Consider the following 24,312-nt stretch of genomic DNA (forward strand, 5'->3'; position numbering starts at 1 on the left):
AATAAAGTCAAAAGCTTTATTTTAGTCAATAAGTTATGTCAATAGTTAGGATTCTAATACTTAATGGCCTAAAATGTCTTCATAAACCTTCGGAATCGTGATGAAAAACAACTTTAAAAACCACACATATCTCCACCCTTTGGTCAACAATCCCTAACTATTCTTGCCAAAATGTGAAATGTTGGCAAAATTTGGTTTCATTCAAGTTTATAAGAATTGAAGCATTCATCTCCCACAGCCAAATCCCAGAAGGTTATCATTCATGAAGAGAAATCTAAGCTAAAAAACACTTCCAACTAAGGAATTTGTTGTCCATGGAATTTTCCTGTTCATATAGAAGATAGAAGATGGTTAATAATAGTGCTAGTGTGAAAAGATGTGCTCTTCACAAGATCAGTAGAGAATGAATTTACTATTATCAGCTTCCTGGAATTCTCTTCCAGTGCTAATCCACCTGGTAAACCAGTGGTCAAGTACTTTATCATGGTCAAATATCAATATCAATTCCACTGCATTCCTCTGTTTTGTTTTTTGTTTTTTTTTTTTTTTGTCTAAGCCAATAGAGTTACTTCCTCCTTTATAAGACCTTAGCTGTTTATAGCATCCACCCCTGAAGCTCCACTCCAACAATTAGAGAATTTACCTCAACTCTTTCACTGTGAGATATTTAGGAATAGGATATCAGGGTGAAAAGGGTGATGTTTTTTGTGTTCGTACCAACAACACCCAGAAAATAATTTCACAAAGATTAATTGCTCAATAATATTTCATTAAATAAAAGAATTTTCAATTTAAAGATTAGAGAATGTAGAGAAAGGGGAACCTTCTTGCATGGTTAGTGGGAATGCAAACTGGTACAGCCACTCTGGAAACCAGTGTGGAGGTTCCTCAAGAAATTAAAAATAGAGCTACCCTATGATCCAGCAATTGCACTACTGGGTATTTTCCCCAAAGATACTGATGTAGTGAAATCCTGGGACACCTGCACCCCAATGTTTATAACAGCAATGTCCACAATAGTCAAACTGTGGAAGGAGCCATGATGTCCTTCGACAGATGAATGGATAAAGAAGATGTGGGCTATATAAACAATGAAATATTACTGGGCTATCAGAAAGAACAAATCACCACCTTTTGCTTTGATGTGGATGGAAATGGAGGGTATTATGCTGAGTGAAATAGTTAATCAGAGAAGGACAATCATGATATGGTTTCATTTATATGTGGAATATAAGAAATAGTGAAAGCAATCATAAGGGAAAGGAGAGAAAGTGAGTGGGAAAAACTGAGAGGGAAACAAACCATGAGAGACTCCAAACTTTGGGAAACAAAGGGTTGCAGAAGTGGAGGTGGATGGGGGGATGGGGTAGCTGAGTGATGGGGACTAAGGAGGGCACTTGATGGGATGAGCACTGGGTATTACACTATATGTTGGCAAATTGAATTTAAATTAAAAAATAATTTTAAAAATTTAGAGATTAGAGAACAAGATGCTCAACATCACTAATTGCCAGGGAAATGCAAATCAAAACCACAATAAAATATTGTGTCACACCTGTCAGGAGAGCTAAAATAAAAAAAAGACAAGAAATTACAAGTATTTTCGAGGATCTGAAGGAAAAGGAACTCTCACATTGCTGTTGGTGGGATTACAAATTGGCAGAGCTCTTATGGAAAACAGTATGGATGTCCCTCAAAAAACTAAAAATAGAAACACCATACGACCCCCAAGTTCCACTATTGGCTATTTGCCCAAAGAAAGTGAAAACACTAATCTGAAAATATATAGGCACCCCTATGTTAATTGTACCACTATTTATAATAGTCAAAATATGGAAGCAACCTAAGTGTACATCATTAGACAAATGGATAAGGAAGATGTGATATTAATGGAATATTACACAGTTATAAAAAGGATGAGATCGTACCATTTGAGACAACACAGGCGCACCTAGAGTATAGTATGCTAAGTACGATAAGTCTGACTGAAAACCATATGGTTTCATTCATATATGGAATCTAAAAACAAAACAAAACAAATAAGCAAATAAACAAACAAAAAGCAGAATCAGACCCAAAATATACAGAACAAAATGACAATTGCCAGAGGGGAAGCAGGTGGAAGAATGGGCAATATAGGTGAAGGGAAGTGGAAGTTATGTGCTTCCAGTTATGGAATGAATAAGTCATAAGAATGAAAGTCACAGAACAAGGAATGTAGTCAGTGATATTATAATAGTGATGTATGATAACAGATGGTAGCTAGATTTGTGGTAATGTATAAATTTGTCAAATCGTTATGTTGTACATCTGAAACTAATGTAACATTGTGTGTCAATTGTACTCAAATAAAAAAAACAATAAAAATAAAGATTAGAGGGATCCCTGGGTGGCGCAGCGGTTTAACTCCTGCCTCTGGCCCAGGGCGCGATCCTGGAGACCCGGGATCGAATCCCACGTCAGGCTCCCGGTGCATGGAGCCTGCTTCTCCCTCTGCCTATGTCTCTGCCTCTCTCTCTCTCTCTGTGTGACTATCATAAATAAATAAAAATTTAAAAAAATCTAAAAAAAAATTTAAAAAATAAAAAAAATAAAGATTAGAGAACAGAAATTTCACTGAAGCCCTAACTATTCATTATAAACTTAACCCAAAAAGATAATAATATGAAAGAATGTGACATTATGATTCAGGATTTCATGAGTCATTCATTGAAAAATACTACTTCTAAAGACTTGCCAGTTCTTTCATTGTTCAATCTATCTAAATTTAACCATGCTTTACATTACTAACAAGGTGATGACAAGGAATTTCTCTATCAAAATTAAGTATGCTACTTATATGAAATGAATATAGTATATTATCCATACTTTTTTATACTTAAGTCTTTGCTCAGTTATGACATGTACATTATTATTAATAAACTATGTGATTAAGCTAAATTATATCCCTAAAACTAAAATAAAGGGAGAATGGCCTTTTTCATAAGAAGATAGTCTGTAGATAATTCAATATGGGCTTAAAAAATCAGGACTTAAGGCTTTTCTGTAAGAGTGATATAGTGTAGCAGCAGAACAGATAAAGACATCACCTCTAAGACCATCTGGTGTGGATCTTGCAGCTATAATACTGAAGCCTTACCAGAGCAGCAAAGCAAACAAAACAATAATTCTGTTCTGGCTACCTCAGCTGCTGAAATGAGGGCAGCTGGTATTTCTAAAACCAGGAATATAACACAGAGGGATCCATGAAAAAAAGCACTCTCTTATTGGTTATTCTCTTACTGATCTGATAGAGATTAATTTTTTTCTTTTTATTACCCAGCTTGAGAGACACTGTATTATAGTGCTCTATTTTGAATCATTTTATGATTCTATAACTTTATTTTTTAGCTTTTTTGACTAAGATTGGCTCATAGCTAATCTTAAAGAATAATGCTCAATAGATTTAACCCTACTAGGCCTCTGTTTGCCTCTCTAAACATCCTGGGAATTCTAATAAATAATTCTTAATAGACTGCCTAGATTGATTAAAAAATCTTGATTATGAAAAAATCTGGACATGCAGTCTCTTAATCTTATGACACATCTTACTCACTTTATTCAAACAACTAAATTAGATCCAAGATACAGCAAAGATTAGATGGAGACGATTATAACTTTTAATATGTGCCAGACCCTCTTCAAAACCCTTTACCTATATAGACTCACTTAATTGTATGAGATGGGTACTATTATTATCCATTCTAATTATTACCAATCTAAGAAATAGTTTAGATAACTTGCCCAAGGTCATATAGGTAGTGAATGGGGGAGGTAGGATTCTAATTTAGGCAGTCTGACTTGAGATGAACATAAATCATTGTTCATAAACTCAAGAGTGAAGTAAAGGAGGTTGATAATTTCTAAGTTCTAACTGAATTCTTGATGATATTTATGCCAGAGGAAGACTTAGTGCTGCCTCTTTAACAAAAAGAAGAGGTAATATTAGTATCATCCATTATTACATTATAAAAACATGGGCAGGGCAAAAACAAATGTGGTTTGCTAGTTGGACTTCTAGAAATGTCTACAATTCAGAAAATAAGGCAAAAAGGACTTGTGAACCACCTAAGTCACAATTAAAAAGCCTGAATCAAAACAAAACAAAACAAAAAAAAAAAACAAAAAAAAAAAAACAAAAAAACAAATAAACAAACAAACAAAAAAAGCCTGAATCCTAAGAGTCTTTGGAAAAGGCTCTTAGGCCATTGCTCAGGGTGTGTTTACTCCTAACTTATACATTACTATTATGGAATCAGCTAATTTAAATTCTCAGATTTTAAGAGGATAGGGGGAGGAACTTAAACACAGAAAGGCTTCATGAGACAGAAAAATGAAGAAAGACAGTGATAGTTGACAATCTGCCAGTAAGAAAAGAGAAAGAGAAATAAGTGCATTATTACATGGCATAGTAAGTGTGGTCACAAAGATAAACCAAGCCTCCATATATTTCAACAATTCTCCCCAAAATGCTTGAATAGGAAGGTATAATTTTAAAAAGCAAGAAAAGAAGTAATACATCCATATATTTAGATGTTAGTAATAAGATGCAGAGAGAGAGAGAGAGAGAAATATTTCTGCCGATGCTTCTAAAGTTTGCTATGAAATACTATTTTGTGAAAGACAAAAGTGGTCATATTTTGCTGAATACAGTAGTAGACCAAAGGACAATAAAAAATAAAATAAGAAAATCATACATATATCTGTACTTAACACACTTGAATATTATAACAGTTATTTAGGTTGGATTTTAGAAGTGGTTTTACAGAATAGGATATCATATCTTGATTGCCTGAATTGGGTCACAACCCAGATCAGTAGTGTCATGAGTTCCTCAGCCCTTAGCAAGTATCTGTTTCCAACCTAGCAGTTGAGATTTCTGCTCTAGCCTCCAATGGACATGTGAGCATTTGGAAATGCTGAATTAGGCATCTAATTATAGTAGGTAAGAATGCCTTAATATTAAATTAAGATCTTTCCTGGGGAGATACTTGGGGGGCTCAGCGGTTTGGTGCCTGCCTCCGGCCCAGGGAGTATCCTAGAGACCCAGGATCGAGTCCCACGTTGAGCTCCCTTCATGGAGCCTGCTTCTCTCTCTTTGCCTCTCTCTCTGCCTGTGTCTCTGCCTCTCTCTCTGTATCTCTCATGAATAAATAAATACAATCTTAAAAAAAAAAATCTTTCCTGGGAAACCCTAGAATTTTTCAGATTTTTTTTTTACAAAGGGCTAATGTGTTTTTAGGAGACCCTTTCAAGTGCAGATGTATTAAGTATTTTTCTTACTATTAGGTTTATATTGATATTCCTTCCCCATAGTTAATTAAATTAAAAAAAAAGAAAAAGGAAGGCTTAAAGAATCAGAGCATAATTTGTTAAAAATAAATGTGAAGTAGAAAAATTGAATTTCAAGTTTTGTGTGTGATCAGGAGCCATTTTACTGGACTGGATTACAAAGCCATGCAACTCGGGTTTACCCTGAAGAAAATGACAATTTTAAACTATAGACCTTGTAGGAGGTGTCACTATGGTATCATGTTGACATACTGTAAACAGTACCTGCTGCTTAACATTGTCATTACAGATCTAATTTCAACGAGAGTCAATTCAAGTCTAACCATTAAACAAGCTACACTTCTTATCTTGGGATTTCAGACACTTGGAGAATATTTAAATATATTGCTGCCATGTTCTAGGACAATGCTGCTACATGATAAGGGAGGTATTTATTTTTTGAATAAGATAATAATGTAATGTAGCATGTGTAAAGAACTAAATAAGCTGCACAAAATGGAATGTTGCTTAAGGAAAGATTAAAAGCCAATAAAACCTTTTTAATACTATTTTAATATGAGAGATAAAACATTGACTGAATCGCCTCTGAATTCAATTCCTCTCTACACATAAGAAATGTACATACAAAATGTCCTGACAGTATTTTATTTCTCAAAGCTATTGGAAACATAGCTTTTACATTTTAGCTCTGATATTTTCACTATAAATTTCAGTAAATCCACATTTTCCCATTTGACATGATTAATTATGAACTGCTGAAATGTCTTTGCAGAAGATACAAATGCCATTTGTTTTCAATGTTGAATGATTTTTTTGTTTTTCTTCAAATTCCTAATATTGATATGTATTGATTTGCCTATTTAAATCTTTAGTAACTTGAAAATTAAATCCATATTACATTGACTGTGGATCAGTATATCTATAATAATATTTTCTATGCCTATATTCATATTCAACATTTTGCCTAAACACACAAAACAATGTTTAACATGAAGACACTATATAGCCAGTGAATTTTCAGATTCCTTGAAAAGTAGTATCATATTTTTCTACAAACCATAGTGTCATAATATATGGATGTCACACCATATTGCTTTTTACTTATGGTTCCAAAATGAAAAAGATACACATATTACAATTTTTATCAGATTGAACTAAACTTAAAGTTGAAAGACAATATGCAATGAGGCAAGCCTTGAGTTATTAAGTACTCCTGATCAACATCATCAGGTGAATTGGAAAGATATAAGAAGAGGAGTTTATCTTCTTGTCCCCCTTTTTGCTCCCTTTAAGTAAGAGTCTTAGTCGATTTAATCCCAGAGAAATTTAACAAGAACATATTACACTGCTCATTTTCCTAATAGTTTGTTCAATTTCCTGTTGTGCTTATTTTTTTTCTCTTCACTTTGGAAATATATTTTAAAATTTGCATTTAATATGTGACAATCATTTTGAAGGAATTTCTTACCTCCTGTTACCTGTTACGTCAAACTATCTGAAATTGCCTATATCTCACCATGTTAGAACTAACGCAAACTAGGGTTGCTGGATTTTGCTAGAGACAAAATACTACTTTGTAGTGTTTTCCTTGGCTGACCTAAAACCCTGCCTCTTGCTTGGCTGAGCACTTTGCTGGATTGCCAAACCAAAGTGAAAACTTTGGTATAAAAAGATGTGACAGTTGTATGAAAACTATTCTTCTGTTTTTTTGATAACATCCAGTCTTGTCAAATCAGGATATTGGGTGCCATTAATAAAACAAGAGGCCAAAGCTATCATCAATAAATTCCTATTACATAATGTGTCTATCAGAAATCAATGCTGCTGACTTGCCTGTACATTTAATCACACACTGGATCATGTGTGATTAAAAGATGCAGCCAATAAAATGCTCAAGTAGTAACAATACAGCAACAAAAGCACAGTGACTAAGAGGAGCTGACAGAAAGAAATGCTGTTCAAAAGATAAACTAAAGCATATTAGTAAACAATTGGACATACCTATTTTCTATGGGAATACAACAGTAGCAAATAAATCAACAGAAGTATGTCACTATCAGAAAAAAAAAGTAGTTCTTAAAACAGACTTTCAGAAAATGGAAATTGAGGGAACAGCTGAGATCTTTGTGATGCTTTGGAAATAACTGCCACAATAGCAAACCAAAAGTACATGTTATGTCTGGACTTAAAATCAAAAGATTGATGTTAATGCATTTCTGATGCTCAGCTTGTCTGTTATTTCCCATTTTCCAATCTCCTCTCAGCTTCCAGTCCCTCTTAACAATACACTAGATACCTTACTACTGTATAAATTACTACAGGCTCTCTCTCTCTCTCTCTCTCTCTCTTTCTTTCAAATTTAACTAAAAGTCTTTATGAACCAATGTGAACTTTTTAAATTATGGCTACTTGTGGCTCCCATGACTCCATGATAGTAAAAGTGACCATAAGGCTACAATTTAGCCACACCACAGAGCCTTAAATCCTATGAGTAATATGGTTAATCTTACTTAAACTTACCAAAATGTATAACAAGGTAAAAACAAAATTGATAATTTTAAATGCTTTAGAGCTTGAGGGAGGACAATAGCCAGCATCTTCATCTTCTCTTGATGAACATTAAAGCCTCCCTGCCAGTGAATCCTTTAAATTGTGTACAGGAAATATTAGAAGCACAATATTTGCTAAGATTCCTTCAAATAGGTGCACTAGGTTCAGAGATTATTAGCTTCGCTTTTTCCTGAATAGTAATGGAGGCCCCATAAATAAAAGCATAACAGCATAATGATGTATTAATATTCTTAAATTGTGTAAACCTGAACCTTTCTTGCATGGGCCTTCAGATTTAAGAGTATCTGTTTGTAAAGAGGCTGCATTCTACTTCTTTGCAGCCATCTCATTTCATCTAAGTTTTCATTGTTGTTGATGTTATCTTGCTAAATAAAAATGAAACATTTTGGAGTGAATTTTCGTCTTCTCATCAACTGAAACCCATCTCAGAGCACATTAACAACATGACTGAGCAGAAAAGCAAGTTCAAACAGTTGAAAGAATTGGTCATAGCACTTCAGATTGATGAGAGCCAGGGTCCACACCCAGATCTTCTCACTGAAGTTTTTTTTACATAGATTTGCTCAAAGCTCTATATGCACCAGCATTAACAACTGTAATGAAGACTAGTATCCTATATGGAGGCAGGCTGTACGTTGAATTAGATCACTGGTTTGCCTGGGATTATAGTTTTCTAGGATGGGACTTTCACGGAGTCTAGGCAAACAGGGATGGTTGGTTACCTTAAAGGACACCACTTGATATAATCAATTATAGTATTAAGTTAATAAATAATGGAATTAGGTACACACACTAATGGAAATTATTGTATCTTCATCATGAGAGTCAATAATCTATAAATTCAATTTTTTGGTATATGATCATGGAGATATTCCGTATCAGAAGTTATGTGTAGTAAAATCAAAAACCATGAAAAAGTCTAAAATGCATTTATACCAATTTAATTAGTACCTATAATATTGCGATTTGGGCAGTTTCAATAGAACAAGAGAGTTTTGAAAAGTACTAACCCATGGTCTACAAATCCATAATCTAGAAACAGTTTGAAATTAAAAATTAATTATTTTCAGGTATATAAAAATCCTATTATTCATTTTAGCATATCTTCACTCAACTTGCTGAAGGAAATTTTATAAAACACATGGTTTGAACTTTTGTATTCTTATGAGTAATTTTCAAATTGTTCAGTTTAATTATAATATAATAGCATATGAAAAATAGCAACTCCTTAAAGTTACAAAAATCTTACCAATGAATTATTCTAGATGTTTGCTAAAACACAAACTATTTGATATGCTCCAAAGTATTTGTGTTAAGTTGGAAGATAGCATGCTAATAACTTACATACATTTTAATGAATATACAGCATTTCCTTTCCATTGATTAAAAGTGTTTTTTATTCTTGTTCTGTTTTTAGATATTTACTGTGTCTGGGTTATGATGCCTTCTGGGAGAGTTGATAGTTCATGAGGAATATTTTATACAAGAACTCATGGTCCAAGTATAACTTTGGATATAACTAACCAGAAAAATGCATTGTTAGGACAACAAAATACACAGGTGGAGGGAGATCGCAACAACATGCAAACTTCTTGTTACTATGGTAATAGGATTTTGGAAAATCTGGGTCACCTTGTTGCTGTGGAAACAGTCTCAGGAAGACCAAAGTTGAAACCCCATAATGACCACTGCTTCTATCCCCAGATACACTGCTTAGTCATCATCTGTATTTTCACATTTCTGAAGATACATTAATGAGAATAAGACATATATCAGTTTGATTACCTTAGGAAATAATGAGCACTCAGATTAAGAATCTGCTGCATATCAACACAATTGCAAAGTTTTCCAATTTTCCTTATATACCATTATTAATTTCACAAAATAACATTTTTATTTCTGTTAAATATTTTTGCCAATAATAGTTTAGATAGAAATATACCAGAATATGTATTCATTTCTATAGATTTTTCTGAGAAATATAATTTGCCTACTGCTAAAAGTAATTTATAAAAAGTTATGAATTTATTTCAAGATTAGTCATCAATGGTTGAAGCTGTATTTTGTCTTAACAAAAAATCTAAGATTGTTGTCACCATCTCACCATGATTACTGATAGTACCATTTTATTCCTTCTTTCTATTATCTAGGTTAACAACCCAATTATAGCTACTATATATTATACTTATTATGTGCCAGATACTTTTTATAAAAAGTTTTTCATTTTATAGCATTGATAGCCTACAAAACCGAATAAGGTGAAACTTTATTTTATCCTCATTTAGGAAGGGGAAAAATAAATTTAGATAAGCTAAATAACATCTCCAAGTTCAGAAAATCAGAATTTGAATCTAAGGCTTCTGAATTTCAAAATTCATGCAAAAGAGTTAGAGGAAACATTCTCTAATGACAGCTTATCAACAATACGTGTGTTCTGTTGGTGTTTCTAATAGTACTAATACTGTTTTTTTAGAAAATCTGAATTATCGGGGTGCCTGGGTGGCTCTGTGGTTGAGCATCTGCCTTTGGCTAGGTCGTGATCCCGGGGTCCAGGATCAAGTCCTGCATCAGGCTTCCCCCAGGGAGCCCGCTTCTCCCTCTGCCTATGTCTCTTCCTCTCTCTGTGTCTCATGAATAAATAAATAAAATCTTAAAAAAAAGATAATTAGATAATTTTTACAAATGCTATGTGTGAGCATCCTGAATCAAAGGACCTATGTAATTAAGTAAAATTAGCCCCACCTGTCCCATTTCTTTATAGAACGAATGCATTATAATGTCTCAAGCAGATATAAAAGATGTTTTTTATCCTAATATAAGTAAACTACTTAATTCTTATTTGCCTTTGAAACCATGAGACATCAACATATAAGTGCTTGAAATATATTAAAATAAATTTGTTTTATCATAATTTCTATACGCTCTGATGTTAGAAATATAATCTGAGAAATTTTAATATATAATATTCACTTACCATAATTGTGATAATTTAAAATATATACTTATATTTATCAATATTCTAAATTTATAAATTTACAAATTTATTCTAAATTTACAAATAAAACAAAGTCCTGTTTTAATGAAGAAAAATGCAGCCACATTGAGAATTTATCAATCAAGAGCTAATATTCTTTTGCTTCCAAATGGGAGGAGAAAAATAACCAAACAAACTTTGGACCCTGCTACAAATTTATGATGATAAAGAAATAAATCTAACGCCTCTGGTTTTATAACACTGTTTGAATTATCATAATAAGTTCTAAGACAGCTAGATTAGCTATGATAAATCATGACATTTCTGTGACACAGAATTTTTCATAGTATACCAAGTAATCAACAGGAGGCAACAAAGGATTGGATACTCCATGGTAGACATACAATTTTAAACTCTACTATAATGTCAATCATAGTAGGAAAGTTAAGAAAACATGTTGGTAAACCTACAGATGATATTGCCTTTTAAAATGACATCTAAACATGAGCTTCTCTGAGCAGTTATAAAAAAATGGACTTTAAAAAAAAAAGATTGTATTTATTTATTTGAGAGGGAGAGACAGAGCACAAGCAGAGGGGAGGGCAGAGGGAGAGGAAAAAGCAGACTCCCCACTGAGCAGGAAGCCCAACACGGTGCTTGATCTCAGGACCCCAGGATCATGACCTGATCAGAAGGCAGATGCTTAAGTGACTGAACCACACAAGACCTACCAAAATAGACCTTAAAAAAAAAAAAAGTTCCTATTCACAAAGTAGAATGGATTCGTGGAGAACACCCTAACAATGCAGACAAACCTGTTTCCAAAGTAATCATTTACAGTGGTTTAAAGGTGGTTTAAAGTGTATATGTATTGCAGGTCATTCACAGAAAGTCTAATTCAGCAGGTACAGGGAACGGCCCAGAAAACTATATTCCATGATGCTATTGTTCTGCTGCAAAACTCTTAAAAAACTTTATCTACAGCAGACACTATTCCCATCTTCATATGCTATGTCATTTGGGCATTGTGTAAATCAAGTCAATACACTGATGACAATTAAAATTTCCTTTACTATAGAGATGTTAAAAGAAAATTTTATTTTTACCAAAAATACATTTAAGTCAATTATTTCATCTCCATTACAAAAATTATTTCCAAAGTTACCTTCAACATACTAATTAACAAAAAGTAATCAAACATACCACAATATTTATTATAGAATGTTCTCCCTCTCAATATGTTCAACATTTTACTTGACATTTTGCAAACCAAGATTTAAAAATAAGACCTTATGTTATTTAAAGAGTCACAAGAGTGAGACCATAAAAAGTATCTGTGTCTCACACTGATTATGGCAATGGTGACTCCTGATACTCTCCCAGTGTTAGAAAGCAATGGACTAGCCGGTATGCACTTGTCTGTTTACAGACGTGTTTGCATGAAGATTGTGAAAGCTTAATTTATTCCTGCTGTAATTTAAGAGTTACCCCAATGATTTTTACCTATTTGAAATGCACCAACTCTTCCAACTTTGAGCACAACCAGATGGGAAAAATGCTGAAGCAAACCTGGTTTGAATATGTAAAGCACCAGGCACATGACATGTTTGATTATAGTTATTGAAGAGTCACAAAAGGGACCAGCTTATATTTTTAAATCCAATTACTTACCATAACCCAAATGTTCATTTCCAGTGAATGTTAATCTAAAACTTTTGTGAGATAATTTATAAGAAAAATAATAGGTTATTTTGTTAGTTCAGTCTAGATATACAACACTTTAGCCTAAAAATAAAGAATGGAACAGAAAGCTGAAGAGTTAAAACATCTATATTACAGAGTTACTGCACTCTCTCCAGAGAACAGGGAGTGAGTCTTTGTTTTCTGAGCTGACAATTGTTAAAAAATCACCTCAGAAATAAAGTCACCCAGCTGCTTTATAAGAGCTCAGGAATTGGAAAGTCTATCACCTCTTGGTAATCTTCTTTCAGCTTTAGGAAAAGAAGTGCTTATTTATTCCTAATAAAACTCTAGCTGAGATTTAGGTTCATTTTCTCTGGCTCCACAAAAGTCTTGAATAGCTAGTCAGTCTCCTATTTAAAATAACTCTTCAATCATTGGGATAAATTTTGTCCCCACTCATTAGTAGCTGTGGGACTTTGACAATTAATAAAAATATACATTCCTGTAGCAGAAAAAATGTTAAGTATGATTTTATTGTACCTCCCAGTCCTTAAAGAAATGTTGTTTCTAGTTGATTTAGTTCATTCTCAAAACAATCTAAAGAGGATACCTTAATCAATATAGGCCAGTGTGTTACAGGTCGAATGATAAAGACATGATAAAAGAGACAAACAAAACACAAAAAAAATCTACCTGATTACATCCCAGTAGTTATAAAGATAAACTGAGATAGTAAATGTGAAATACTTTTGAAAGTAATAAAGCACAGCTCAAGGGCAAAGTTGTAACATATGTAATAATATACCTATTCTCTTTGTTCTTATTCTACTGGAATACCTTTACCCATCCCATAGGACCTACTTCCATTTTATTTCTAATTTTTCTCTCTGGATCATGTGTATTTTAAAAATACATTAAAGAAACTGAGAAAAACAAAATTATAATAATATAATTATTATAATATAATAATTCACCAAGTATTTCATGCCAAGAACAACAGCATAATTACACCCATTTCTTCTATGTTAACCTCTGATATTTATTTCTCAATATCCTATTTCTTCTTTTTTTAAGTGAAATGAGACTATTAACCTTGCATGTGTTAGGTCCACTTAGATTTTATATTTGTATCTTTTTCCTGTAACGTAGTTTCCCTCTTTTTTTTTTTTTTAAGATTTTACTTATTTATTCATGAGAGACACAAAGAAGAGGCAGAGGCATAGGCAGAGGGAAAAGCAGGCTCCCAGGGGGGAGCCTGATGTGGGATTCAGTCCCAGGACCCCGTGATCCGCGGACATTCAACCACTGAGCCACCCAGGTGCCCTCTCCTGCAAGCCTTTCTCATCCTTCTTAATAAAGTTTATTTTAATCTCCCACATTCTTCTTTTACCTTCCACTAATGACTTTTACCCGTTCTCTTACTAAAGCTTTTCTCTAGTATAAGGCAATTTACATCTTAGCAAGTATCATTGCAGACCCATAATAGGAACTCAATATGTCTCTGACGAATACATGAATGAATACATTTTAAAAATTATCTTTCAAAATTTTAACAACTCAATGGAACTTATGTTGAGGAATCAACATTTGAGCACATGTTTTCTTCATCTTCCAATAAAGTCCCGTCTTCCAATAAAGTTCCTTCTATTGGAAAATTGACAAATTATGTTCCATGTGCTTTATGTATCTTAACTCATTAACTCTTCCCTACAACGTTATAATTTTGTGAGGAAACCAAGACAAATAAGTATGAAGCGATTTGCTCCAGAAGATCCATGAGCTAATAAGCAGCAGAATCAAAACGTATACCTAGGCACACCAAACCCACACTTTGCGAGATTTTTGTTAACAAGAAAATTATTTTTAAAACTATTTTAATAACATTATTTGAAAGTAAAAATTTACATTAACTGCCACTGAAAGTTTCTCAAAACCAGCTCAAATTTTAATTTATTATGGTGATTCTTTGCACACACTCGTGCAAAAGACAATCCATTCCCACGCTCTCTCTCTGCTCTTTCATTTAGCAATTCCTCCTTAATATGCTTGCAGTTATTCTGAGGTCTTTATTACTAAACACAGACTAACTTAAGTCACAATCATGCTAATGTTTTGACATTTTCTACAAAAATACTTTCCTAAAAACACCTACCTGAAATTACCAATTAACTTTCTTGACTTGAAACAGGGTAAGAGAGAGATTCTTTTATTTAGCTTTGGAATCACAAAACACTTTTAGCAATTTAGACCATAAATTTTTATATGGAGAATTTAATATTTCTCAGAAGTTCTTTAAAAAGGATATGGCCATGACTATGACATTTATGAATACACAATTTTAAGGAACTATAATTTTATATGTTACATAAACAAACACTACATGGGAACATACTGCAATTAAACTTTACAGTGTGCATTTACCAATAGCATTTTAGATATCACAGTCTTCTCGGGGGTGGGGAGCAGAGATGACTTGTTCCCACATATACCACAGAAATCATTTGGTCTATATGAAGCTTAACCTTTTTAAACATTAGTTGTGTATAACAGACATAAAACATTGAGAGATCGCTCCATACCTGTTTTATTGGAAAGTCTAAATGACACCATCTTATCAGGAATATTACATACATTCCTCACTGAAGCAATGCAGCTATAATTAGCATAGTCCTGAGGTCGAAGATTCTTTAGTTTTAAGATCTTGGTTTCACCCTGAAAATGTAGAAAAGGTCATTAGAAAAAGTCAATGGTAACCAAAATGAATGAATGGCATTAAATTTGTATTAAATCATGTATTTTTCAAAATGTGGCAGACTGTCTTATCTTTTTAAGGAAAATGCCCTAAAAAAAAAAAAAACAAAAAAAAAAAAAACCAAAAAACACGCATTTAAAAATAATACTGTAATGTGCCCAGAGATAGAAACTAACAGAGTACAATGAAAATTCATAATGTTTTCTTTGCAAACCAGCTTCCTAGGGGGAGAAATCTATTTCTGGTGGTAGTTATGCAAATTATTGTGCAAAGATCAGAACAGTGTACTTAATAATGGAGTTTATTCAACAAATGCTGCAATCTATGCAGACTTCCACATGAAATGATTTCAAAGGAATGGATTCTGAAGAAGAGCCAATAAATGAAACACTGTTGGTAGAACAAAGTTATCAAAGTCAATCTAATGACAGGCAATTAACTTTATATACATAAATATTTTTGGGAGGAGGGGCAAGATGGTGGAAGAGTAGGGTCCCCAAGTCACCTGTCCCCACCAAATTACCTAGATAACCTTCAAATAAATCATCCTGAAAATCTACGAATTCAGCCTGAGAATTAAAGAGAGAACACCTAGAATGCAACAGTGAGAAGAGTTCGTGCTTCTATCCAGGTAGGAAGATGGGGAAAAAGAAGTAAAGAAACAAAGGCCTCCAAGGGGGAGGGGCCCGCGAGGAGCCGGGCTGAGGCCGGGGCGAGTGTCCCCAGGACAGGAGAGCCCCGTCCCGGAGACGCAGGAGCTGCACCGACCTTCCCGGGCGGAAAGGGGCTCGCGGGGAGGTGGAGCAGGACCCAGGAGGGCGGGGATGCCCTCGGGCTCCCGGGGACACTAACAGGGACCTGCGCCCCGGGAGAGTGCGCCGAGCTCCCTAAGGGCTGCAGCGCGGGCGGCGGGACCGGAGCAGCTCGGGGGGCTCGGGGCTGGCTCCGCGGAGGGGGCTGCTGGGCGGGAGCGCGAATCCAGCAGCGCAGGCTCCGGAGCACAGGGCGCCGGGACACAGCCCAGGATCCGGCCTCCCCCGGGACAGGCAGAGGCCGGGAGGGCCCAGGACAGCGAGGACGCTCCTGCCCCGAGCTGAGCGGATCAGCGGCCCCGCCCCGGAGCCTCCAGGCCCTGCAGACGGAGTTCCTGCCGGAGCTGAATCCAGGTTTCCAGAGCTGCCCCGCCACTGGGGCTGTTCCTCCTGCGGCCTCACGGGGTAAACAACCCCCACTGAGCCCTGCACCAGGCAGGGGCAGAGCAGCTCCCCCAACTGCTAACACCTGAAAATCAGCACAACAGGCCCCTCCCCCAGAAGACCAGCTAGATGGACAACTTCCAGGAGAAGCCAAGGGACTTAAAGTACACAGAATCAGAAGATACTCCCCCGTATTTGTTTTTGTTTGTTTTCTGTTTTGTTTTGTTTTGTTTTGTTCTGCTTTTTGATTTGTTTCCTTCCCCCACCCTTTTTTCCTTTCTTTTTCTTTCTCTTTTTCTTCTTTTTTTCTTTTTTTCTTCCTTATTTCTTTTTCTCTTTTCTTTCCTTCTTTCTCTCCTCTCTTTTTCTCCTTTTCCCAATACATCTTGGTTTTGGCCACTCTGCACTGAGCAAAATGACTAGAAGGAAAACCTCACCTCAAAAGAAAGAATCAGAAACAGTCCTCTCTCCCACAGAGTTACAAAATCTGGATTACAATTCAATGTCAGAAAGCCAGTTCAGAAGCACTATTATACAGCTACTGGTGGCTCTAGAAAAAAGCATAAAGGACTCAAGAGGCTTCATGACTGCAGAATTTAGATCCAATCAGGCAGAAATTAAAAATCAATTGAATGAGATGCAATCCAAACTAGAAGTCCTAATGACGAGGGTGAACGAGGTGGAAAAACGAGTGAGTGACATAGAAGACAAGTTGATGGCAAAGAGGGAAACTGAGGAAAAAAGAGACAGACGATTAAAAGACCATGAAGACAGATTAAGGGAAATAAACGACAGCCTGAGAAAGAAAAACCTACGTTTGATTGGGGTTCCTGAGGGTGCCGAAAGGGCCAGAGGGCCAGAATATGTATTTGAACAAATCCTAGCTGAAAACTTTCCTAATCTGGGAAGGGAAACAGGCATTCAGATCCAGAAAATAGGGAGATTCCCCCCCGCTAAAATCAATAAAATCTGTCAAACACCTCGACATTTAATAGTGAAGCTTGCAAATTCCAAAGATAAAGAGAAGATCCTTAAAGCCACAAGAGACAAGAAATCCCTCACTTTTATGGGGAGGAGTATTAGGGTAATAGCAGACCTCTCCACAGAGACCTGGCAGGCCAGAAAGGGCTGGCAGGATATATTCAGGGTCCTAAATGAGAAGAACATGCAACCAAGAATACTTTATCCAGCAAGGCTCTCATTCAAAATGGAAGGAGAGATAAAGAGCTTCCAAGACAGGCAGGAACTGAAAGAATATGTGACCTCCAAACCAGCTCTGCAAGAAATTTTAAGGGGGACTCTTAAAATTCCCCTTTAAGAAGAACTTCAGTGGAACAATCCACAAAAACAAGGACTGAATAGATATCATGGTGACACTAAACTCATATCTGTCAATAGTAACTCTGAATGTGAACGGGCTTAATGACCCCATCAAAAGAAGCAGGGTTTCAGATTGGATAAAAAAGCAGGACCCATCTATTTGCTGTCTACAAGAGACTCATTTTAGATAGAGGGACACCTACAGCCTGAAAATAAAAGGTTGGAGAACCATTTACCATTCGAATGGTCCTCAAAAGAAAGCAGGGGTAGCCATCCTTATATCAGATAAACTAAAATTTACCCCGAAGACTGTAGTGAGAGATGAAGAGGGACAGTATATCATAATTAAAAGATCTATACAACAAGAGGACTTAACAATCCTCAATATATATGCCCCGAATGTGGGAGCTGCCAAATATATCAATTAATAACCAAAGTGAAGAAATACTTAGATAATAATACACTTATACTTGGTGACTTCAATCTAGCTCTTTCTACCCTCGATAGGTCTTCTAAGCACAACATCTCCAAAGAAATGAGAGCTTTAAATGATACACTGGACCAGATGGATTTCACAGATATCTACAGAACTTTACATCCAAACTCAACTGAATACACATTCTTCTCAAGTGCACATGGAACTTTCTCCAGAATAGACCACATACTGGGTCACGAATCGGGTCTGAACCAATACCAAAAGACTGGGATCATCCCCTGCATATTCTCAGACCATAATGCCTTGAAATTAGAACTAAATCACAACAAGAAGTCTGGAAGGATCTCAAACACGTGGAGATTAAGGACCATCCTGCTAAAAGATGAAAGGGTCAACCAGGAAATTAAGGAAGAATTAAAAAGAATCATGGAAACTAATGAGAATGAAAATACAACTGTTCAAAATCTTTGGGATGCAGCAAAAGCAGTCCTAAGGGGGAAATACATCGCAATACAAGTATCCATTCAAAAACTGGAAAGAACTCAAATACAAAAGCTAACCTTACACATAAAGGAGCTAGAGAAAAAAAACAGCAAATAGATCCTACACCCAGGAGAAGAAGAGAGTTAATAAAGATTCGAGCAGAACTCAACGAAATCGAGAACAGAAGAACTGTGGACAGATCAACAGAACCAGGAGTTGGTTCTTTGAAAGAATTAATAAGATAGATAAACCATTAGCCAGCCTTTAAAAAGAAGAGAAAGGAGACTCAAATTAATAAAATCATGAATGAGAAAGGAGAGATCACTACCAACACCAAGGAAATACAAACGATTTTAAAAACATATTATGAACAGCTATACGCCAATAAATTAGGCAATCTAGAAGAAATGGACGCATTTCTGGAAAGCCACAAACTACCAAAACTGGAACAGGAAGAAATAGAAAACCTGAACAGGCCAATAACCAGGGAGGAAATTGAAGCAGTCATTAAAAAACCTCCCAAGACACGAAAGTCCAGGGCCAGATGGCTTCCCAGGGGAATTCTATCAAACGTTTAAAGAAGAAACCATACCTATTCTACTAAAGCTGTTTGGAAAGATAGAAAGAGATGGAGTACTTCCAAATTTGCTCTATGAGGCCAGCATCACCTTAATTCCAAAACCAGACAAAGACCCCACCAAAAAGGAGAATTACAGACCAATATCCCTGATGAACATGGATGCAAAAATTCTCAACAAGATACTGGCCAATAGGATCCAACAATACATTAAGAAAATTATTCACCATGACCAAGTAGGATTTATCCCCAGGACACAAGGCTGGTTCAACACTCATAAAACGATCAATGTGATTCATCGTATCAGCAAGAGAAAAACCAAGAACCATATGATCCTCTCATTAGATGCAGAGAAAGCATTTGACAAAATACAGCATCCATTCCTGATCAAAACTCTTCAGAGTGTAGGGATAGAGGGAACATTCCTCAACATCTTAAAAGCCATCTATGAAAAGCCCACAGCAAATATCATTCTCAATGGGGAAGCACTGGGAGCCTTTCCCCTAAGATCAGGAACAAGACAGGGATGTCCACTCTCACCACTGCTATTCAACATGGTACTGGAAGTCCTAGCCTCAGCAATCAGACAACAAAAAGACATTAAAGGCATTCAAATTGGCAAAGAAGAAGTCAAACTCTCCCTCTTCGCCGATGACATGATACCCTACCTAGAAAACCCAAAAGTCTCCACCCCAAGATTGCTAGAACTCATACAGCATTTGGTAGCGTGGCAGGATACAAAGATCAGTGCCCAGAAATCAGTGGCATTTCTATACACTAACAATGAGACTGAAGAAAGAGAAATTAAGGAGTCAATCCCATTTACAATCACACCCAAAAGCATAAGATACCTAGGAATAAACCTAACCAAAGAGGTAAAGGATCTATACCCTAAAAATTATAGAACACTTCTGAAAGAAATTGAGGAAGACACAAAGAGATGGAAAAATATTCCATGCTCATGGATTGGCAGAATTAATATTGTGAAAATGTCAATGCTACCCAGGGCAATTTACATGTTTAATGCAATCCCTATCAAAATACCATGGACTTTCTTCAGAGAGTTAGAACAAATTATTTTAAGATTTGTGTGGAATCAGAAAAGACCCCGAATAGCCAGGGGAATTTTAAAAAAGAAAACCATATCTGGGGGCATCACAATGCCAGATTTCAGGTTGTACTACAAAGCTGTGGTCATGAAGACAGTGTGGTACTGGCACAGAAACAGACACATAGATCAATGGAACAGAATAGAGAACCCAGAAGTGGACCCTCAACTTTATGGTCAACTAATATGCAATAAAGGAGGAAAGACTATCCATTGGAAGAAAGACAGTCTCTTCAATAAATGGTGCTGGGAAAATTGGACATCCACATGCAGAAGAATGAAACTAGACCACTCTCTTTCACCACACACAAAGATAAACTCAAAATAGATGAAAGATCTAAATGTGAGACAAGATTCCATCAAAATCCTAGAGAACACAGGCAACACCCTTTTGAACTCGGCCACAGTAACTTCTTGCAAGATACATCCACAAAGTCAAAAGAAACAAAAGCAAAATGAACTATTGGGACTTCATCAAAATAAGAAGCTTTTGCACAGCAAAGGATACAGTCAACAAAACTAAAAGACAACCTACAGAATGGGAGAAGATATTTGCAAATGACATATCAGATAAAGGGCTAGCTTCCAAGATCTATAAAGAACTTATTCAACTCAACACCAAAGAAACAAACAATCCAATCATGAAATGGGCAAAAGACATGAAGAGAAATCTCACAGAGGAAGACATAGACATGGCCAACATGCACATGAGAAAATGCTCCGCATCACTTGCCATCAGGGAAATACAAATCAAAACCACAGTGAGATACCAGCTCACACCAGTGAGAATGGGGAAAATTAACAAGGCAGGAAACAACAAATGTTGGAGAGGATGTGGAGAAAGGGGAACTCTCTTACACTGTTGGTGGGAATGTGAACTGGTGCAGCCACTCTGGAAAACTGTGTGGAGGTTCCTCAAAGAGTTAAAAATAGACCTGCCCTACGACCCAGCAATTGCACTGCTGGGGATTTACCCCAAAGATACAGATGCAATGAAACGCCGGGACACCTGCACCCCGATGTTTATAGCAGCAATGGCCACGATAGCCAAACTGTGGAAGGAGCCTCGGTGTCCAACGAAAGATGAATGGATAAAGAAGATGTGGTTTATGTATACAATGGAATATTACTCAGCCATTAGAAACGACAAATACCCACCATTTGCTTCAACGTGGATGGAACTGGAGGGTATTATGCTGAGTGAAGTAAGTCAATCGGAGAAGGACAAACATTATATGTTCTCACTCATTTGGGGAATATAAATAATAGTGAAAGGGAATATAAGGGAAGGGAGAAGAAATGTGTGGGAAATATCAGAAAGGGAGACAGATCATGAAGACTCCTAACTCTGGGAAACGAACTAGTGGTGGTGGAAGGGGAGGAGGGTGGGGGGTGGGGGTGAATGGGTGACGGGCACTTGGTGGGGCACTTGACGGGATGAGCACTGGGTGTTATTCTGTATGTTGGTAAATTGAACACCAATAAAAAATAAATTTATTAAAAAAATAAATAAATATTTTGTGGATACATATCAATGACAGATGACAGATGTAAAACGGCCTTAAAGAAGCATTCATGAATGTTTCTAAATCATTATCGTTCTTGCTGTTTTAGTTTTCAGAAGTTAAAGGTCTAGATCTTCCAGGTAAATCTGCAAAACTGTAGATAGACTCAAATCAGGCAGGTAGCCAGTAATATCTTACAAACTCTAGATGAGCCAGGAAAGACCACATAAAACACTGAAATTGTTCAAACAGTAACAGAACAAACAACCACAATCAAAGGAAAAAAAAAAAAAACTACTGCCCAATTTAAAATAGATCTTTAGAGATTTCATCACTTTCTAAGGTCATTAATACATGTTTTCAAAATAGTTCTCTTCATAAGTAACTTAATTATGAAAATTGTAAACAGTATCCCAGTGAAATCATACTGGTATAGCAATTTGCAAAATGTTTTTTTTTCCAGATAACTTCTATATGTACTATGTGTAACATTACTCAAATCCTAAAAATTGCAATTCTTCATACACTCTTTAGAAGGATCAGTATACTTAGTAACAAAGGCTTTGCCTGATCATTTGCTAAAAAGCTTGCTCACACATAGGCCTGCACATTTCATTTTCCAAATGTGTCAAATGAATCTCTCCTTCATTCAGTATGCAAGTGCACTGTGGCCATAATTCCATTTGTTCTCTGTCAAAATCTGGTCTTAAGTCAGTTACTTTCCCCAGTGGGCTAAGAAACTATCTTTTAATTTTTCTTTAGGAAAGACATATTATTTCTATATAAACAAATGCAGATACATCCCACACAAATATACATAGTCACTGTGTGTGTTTTTAGAACTTTTACTTATTTATTTAAAGCTTTTTTATTTTTTATTTTTTTAAAGACTTTATTTATTTATTCATGAGAGACACACACAGAAAGAGGCACAGACACAGGCAGAGGGAGAAGCAGGCTCCATGCAAGGAGCCCGATGTGGGACTCGATCCTGGGTCTCCAGGATCACACCCTGGGATTCAGGCGGCGCTAAACCGCTGCGCCACCGGGACTGCCCTATTTAAAGATTTTTTAAATTTTATTTATTCATGAGAGACACAGAGAGGCAGAGACATAGGCAGAGGGAGAAACAGGCTTCCCGTAGGGAGTCTGATGCAGGACTTGATCCTTGGACCCTGGGATCATGCCCCGGCCAAAGGCCGACTTTCAACTACAGTGGCACCCAGGAACTCCCTTAGAACTTAAATTTAAAATATGTTCTTGGTGTATTACAGAGTTCTCATTTATATTAACTAAATACAATGGCTAAAAAAGTGCGTGTTTGGTTAGAAAGCATGGTTGAAAGAAAATGTCATACTAAGAACCAGTTGATTCAGATAATTTTTGAATGAGATTATTGCTATATCTTACTCCTTCTACCTCTGTGACTGTCACCACTTAGATTTCTTCAATTTTCTTTCTCTTCTCAACATTTAACTGTGGGTATTCACTGGAACTCTTGTTTGTTCCACAGCTAATTCTGAGTGGTAAATTTCCTGAGGTGATCTTCTCCTTGCTACTATAAGCCCTATCTTCCTGCCCCACCTCAGGTCTCTATCTCTATTCTAGAATTCTCCCTTAAGTTTCAGTTACACAGACCAAATTTTCACCTCAATATGTACATTTTGATGTCTCACAGACACCCAAAACATCTTAAAATGAACTTCAGATCTATTCCTCTAAATTTACTCTTCCTTCTTTAATAATGAGACTATTAGACTTTCAATTACTTCTTATTCACATATTCAGTATCTCCCTCTCAGATTCATTTGACTTTGAAACATGTTCATTCTTTTTTTTTTTTTGAAACATGTTCATTCTTGACCATTCTTTTTATTTTTAAATGTAATGCTCTAGACCCTACATTCTGCTAATAAATTCTTGATGATGCTTATTATAATTTAAGAACACAAACAAGCGGGGTACCTGGGTGTCTCAGTCGGTTAGTTAAGCATCTGACTCTTGGTTTCAGCTCAGGTCATGATCTCAGGGTCACAATCTCAGGGTCTTGAGATCAAGATCCAGATAGGGCTCCACTGGGCATGGAGCTTGTTTAAGATTTTCTCTCTCTCTCCCTCTTTTCTTCCCTCTCCATCCTTCTCTAAAATAAATACAATCTTAAAACACACACACACACACACACAAACACACAGAAGCATAATGATCTGCAACCAGAAATTCTTTTAATATACAAATCTGATCATGCCATTTCTCTGCTTAAATCACATGGATGACTTAACTATAGTTCTTAAAATGAACACAACAGCTATTAACGTGACAGTCAGCTGTATATTATCTGCATTCTCCTTTCCTCACCAGTCTCCTCTCATTCTCTTA

General features: G+C 36.0%; 1 protein-coding gene across 3 annotated transcripts in view; it reads right to left on the reverse strand.

Moving 5' to 3' along the window:
* MDGA2 (MAM domain containing glycosylphosphatidylinositol anchor 2) overlaps window positions 1-24,312 on the reverse strand; it is a 791,718-nt gene that overhangs the window by 257,854 nt on the left and 509,552 nt on the right. For all 3 annotated transcript variants that reach the window (XR_004817749.2, XR_003134750.3, XM_025442520.3), the window contains exon 5: window positions 15,139-15,271. Coding sequence is in view for 1 of the 3 variants with exons in the window: in XM_025442520.3 (XP_025298305.1) it covers window positions 15,139-15,271 (133 nt within the window). In the remaining 2 variants the exon portion in view is untranslated. The remainder of the gene's footprint in view (window positions 1-15,138; window positions 15,272-24,312) is intronic.

The sequence above is a fragment of the Canis lupus genome, chromosome 8 (assembly GCF_003254725.2).
Source record: "Canis lupus dingo isolate Sandy chromosome 8, ASM325472v2, whole genome shotgun sequence".
Classification (NCBI taxonomy): Eukaryota; Metazoa; Chordata; class Mammalia; order Carnivora; family Canidae; genus Canis; species Canis lupus.